Genomic DNA, 3462 nt, shown 5'->3' on the forward strand with positions numbered 1-3462 from the left:
ATCATAGCTAAACATGGTTGATTATTAGGAAATAATTTGGATTCAGTAATTTGTATATATATATATATATATATATGTATATATGTATATACATATTTTTATGTCGTGCAAATTCGATTTTTTGGTTATATGGCTATCGGCTCTTAAACATAATGGCTGATTGTTCACTAGTTGTCATCATTGTTCAACTTTTCGTTCACAATATATGGCTTTGTATTTCGGCTTCGTGTTTTATGCTTCTTATCGTATTTGCCATTAAAAAATTTAGTCATGTATTCGGTTTGCATATTTCGGCAATTCAATTGTTTGCTATGGTGTCGGTTATATTGATTCGTTGTATTGGTTTTATAAAATGCATATGGGTCACACTTGAGTTGGCAGACGTAGGGTTTCTTTTGGTTTCCCTATTCTTAATGATTAAAATTGATAAAGTACGATGCAGTTCGGTAGTTGTTTCATGTGCAAAAAAAAAAAATTCAGGCTAAGTTTTTTTTTTTTGTTTTGGCTCAATGTTTTCAATAGTTTGGTTGCGTCTTCATGTTGAATGTCATGCAACAACTAAATTAAAAGACAATCTTTTACGTCTAGTTAGTTCTCTTCTATTTGGACTTTGACTACTATTTCTTGGCTTATTTTCTTGTTTAAGAGAATTTGCATATATTTATGAATCCAGGAAATTATGGTTTCTTTAATTTGAATGAACCCTAATAAAGTTAAATAAGATATTTAAACCTTATAAAGTTCATATGTTTGACCCACTAAATATATGATTTTTTATAAGGTATTTATGGATTTCAAGAAAATTTGGGCTTGAATGATAAATTTCGGTCAAATTATCGATATGGACTTTTGGTCCAATAAATCTTGATCCGATTTAATTGGTTTCACTAGATTTGACTGATTTGACCATGTTTGACCATATTTTGACCAGAGTTGATCAAAGTTGACTTTGATCAATATTTTTGTTTAATTTGTATAATTTTAATTTTGAATATTGGTATGATTATATATATTTTGAAATAAATTAATTAAAATAATATACCACCAAAATGACCTCTATTGTGAAAATTAATTTATTTTAAAATATAACTAGTTTGGTACTTGTGATTTTATGAATATTGATCGACCCAAAGGAAGGTCAATATTTAATAAGATTGCATGTACACTTGTAGTAATAAACACGTGATAATTATTCGGCTTTTCATGTGAATTATAAATTGGCCCAAAGAAAAATTTATTTTTTTGATATATTATTATTGTCAGTGTTTATTACTGCGCCAAGATATCATTTAAAAGTTAATATTTTGTCTAAAAATAAAATATTAATGGAACAAGAACAAAAACAAGAAAATCATTTCAGCTGGCTCGTCCGGGAAAATCTTTCTCTAGTCTTATTGAGCAAGAACTAACGAGAGCAATCTGGACAATGTCTGCAATCAGAGCAATTGGTAGGACGCTTTTTGCTACAGTCAAGGCTGACACTTCATCCGCATCTTCTGCAGCTGCAGCTACTGCTTCCACTGCTAGGACTAAACATAACCCTCTTGAGGATTTCTTCGAGGCTGACAGAAGTCCAGATGATGACAAGCCTGCTGTATATGGTAGGGGTTGGAAAGCTTCTAAATTGCGCCTTAAATCATGGGATGATCTTCAGAAGTTATGGTTTGTTCTATTAAAGGAGAAAAACATGTTGATGACCCAACGCCAGATGCTTCATGCTCAGAACCTACGTTTTGCAAATCCAGAACGTATTTCCAAGGTAAGGAAATCAATGTGCCGAATAAAGCATGTACTGACTGAGAGAGCAATTGAAGAACCAGATCCAAGTAGGTCAGCGGAGATAAAAAGAATGATAAATGCTCTATAATATCCTCAGTTTAGTACTACAGGCTTACTTGCTTTTACAGTTGGACTTGGGGATATCTCTGATCCATGCTTTTATTTTAGTAGTCTAAAGGTAGGGCTTCCGGATTTTGTGTTCTAATATTGTCCTCGGATAAAACGGATAAACGGATTTTCTATCACATTGTTAATGTATCTCAATAGAGCTGCAAGGATTTTTTTTAGGACCCCCAAAAAAAAGTGAGCTTGTTTTAATTATTTTATGTTTTTCTGTTAAGTTTCAAATGATCTTATGAATATTACTAGCAACATCAATAATATTCGTATGCTGAATGACACAAATTTCAAGCTCTAAAAAGAAAATTTCTTGATAGTACTTGGAGTAATAGATCTTGACCTTGTATTAAGGGATGATTTTCCCCCATCTCTTACAGATCCTCTATCTCTAATGAAAAGAGGGATAAGGAAAGGTGGGAGAGATCAAACCGCTTATGTCTGATAATCATTAAAAAGGCCGTTCAAAAGTATTCAGAGGAACAATGTCAAAAACGACAGTAACCACTAAAGTGTTCCTTTAGGACATTGAAAAAAGGTTTATCAAGAACGAAAGGACTGAAATTAGTACGCTCTTAATACGCTTAGTTTCAATGAAATATAGTGGTAAAAATAATATCAGAGAGTACATCATGGAGATGTCTCATCTTTATTCAAAATTAAAGGCACTTAAATTGGTACTCTCTGAAGAGTTACTAGTGCATTTGATTTTAATATTGATGATCTTGATCTCTGTCTTTTGATGTTTACAAAATAATTGGATAATACTAATATCTTTTTAATAAGAAAGCTTTTCAGCTCTGAAGTAATTTGATTCAAAGAACAATTGAAAGAAGATAAAGAAAGATAAAAACTGTCAGATGCTCACAAAGATAATATCGGACGTTTGATAGACAATGCAGATCATATCGGACATAGAACATGTTCACCGGACGTCCGATAGAATTGAGATGATCCTTCAAACTCTCTGCCTGCTATTGGATGCAAGCATCTGAAGTACCGGATATTCGATAGAATTGAGATGATCCTTTAAACTCTTTGTCTGCTATCGGACGCAAGCAACAGTAGTACCGGATGTCCAATACTCCCAACGACTAGTTGACTCTTCAACTACATTCTATCCGTTGGAAACATGAATGAAACATTTTTTTGATCTAATATAAATAGAGCATTGTCAGAAATTTCAAACAACTTTTGCACACTGAGAATACAAAAGATCAAGAGCAGTTTTAGTGAGAAAATACTCTCCAAGAATGATTTGTACTCTTTGTGGTGTAAGGTTCTTTGTAAGTTTTTCATTTATGAATAAATACTTCAATAGTGTAATTCGTTATCCTGAAGAACAGTAAAACTTCCTAAATTAATCGAGTGAAGTTTGGAACAAGGAGGAAGTGAGCTTTCCTTTGTACACAGATTTTGGTTGTATTTTATCAATTTGAAAAAATTTATTTTGTGAATTGATCTTTGAGCTCAAGAGGAGATTGGTAGTCAATTAGTTTACAATTCTTTTCTCCTTATTTACTTATTATTATCTTGTGATTTATAAATTGCATATCTCTTCTACTT

The 3462-nt window shown here is 32.0% G+C and overlaps 1 protein-coding gene across 1 annotated transcript; it reads left to right on the top strand.

Moving 5' to 3' along the window:
- Nucleotides 1-1426: 1426 nt before the first annotated feature.
- Nucleotides 1427-1867, top strand: LOC140038337 (uncharacterized). The gene has a single exon (XM_072083658.1). The coding sequence runs from the start codon at nt 1427-1429 to the stop codon at nt 1865-1867; it is 441 nt and encodes a 146-aa protein (XP_071939759.1).
- Nucleotides 1868-3462: the final 1595 nt, after the last annotated feature.

Source organism: Coffea arabica, chromosome 1c, assembly GCF_036785885.1.
Source record: "Coffea arabica cultivar ET-39 chromosome 1c, Coffea Arabica ET-39 HiFi, whole genome shotgun sequence".
Classification (NCBI taxonomy): Eukaryota; Viridiplantae; Streptophyta; class Magnoliopsida; order Gentianales; family Rubiaceae; genus Coffea; species Coffea arabica.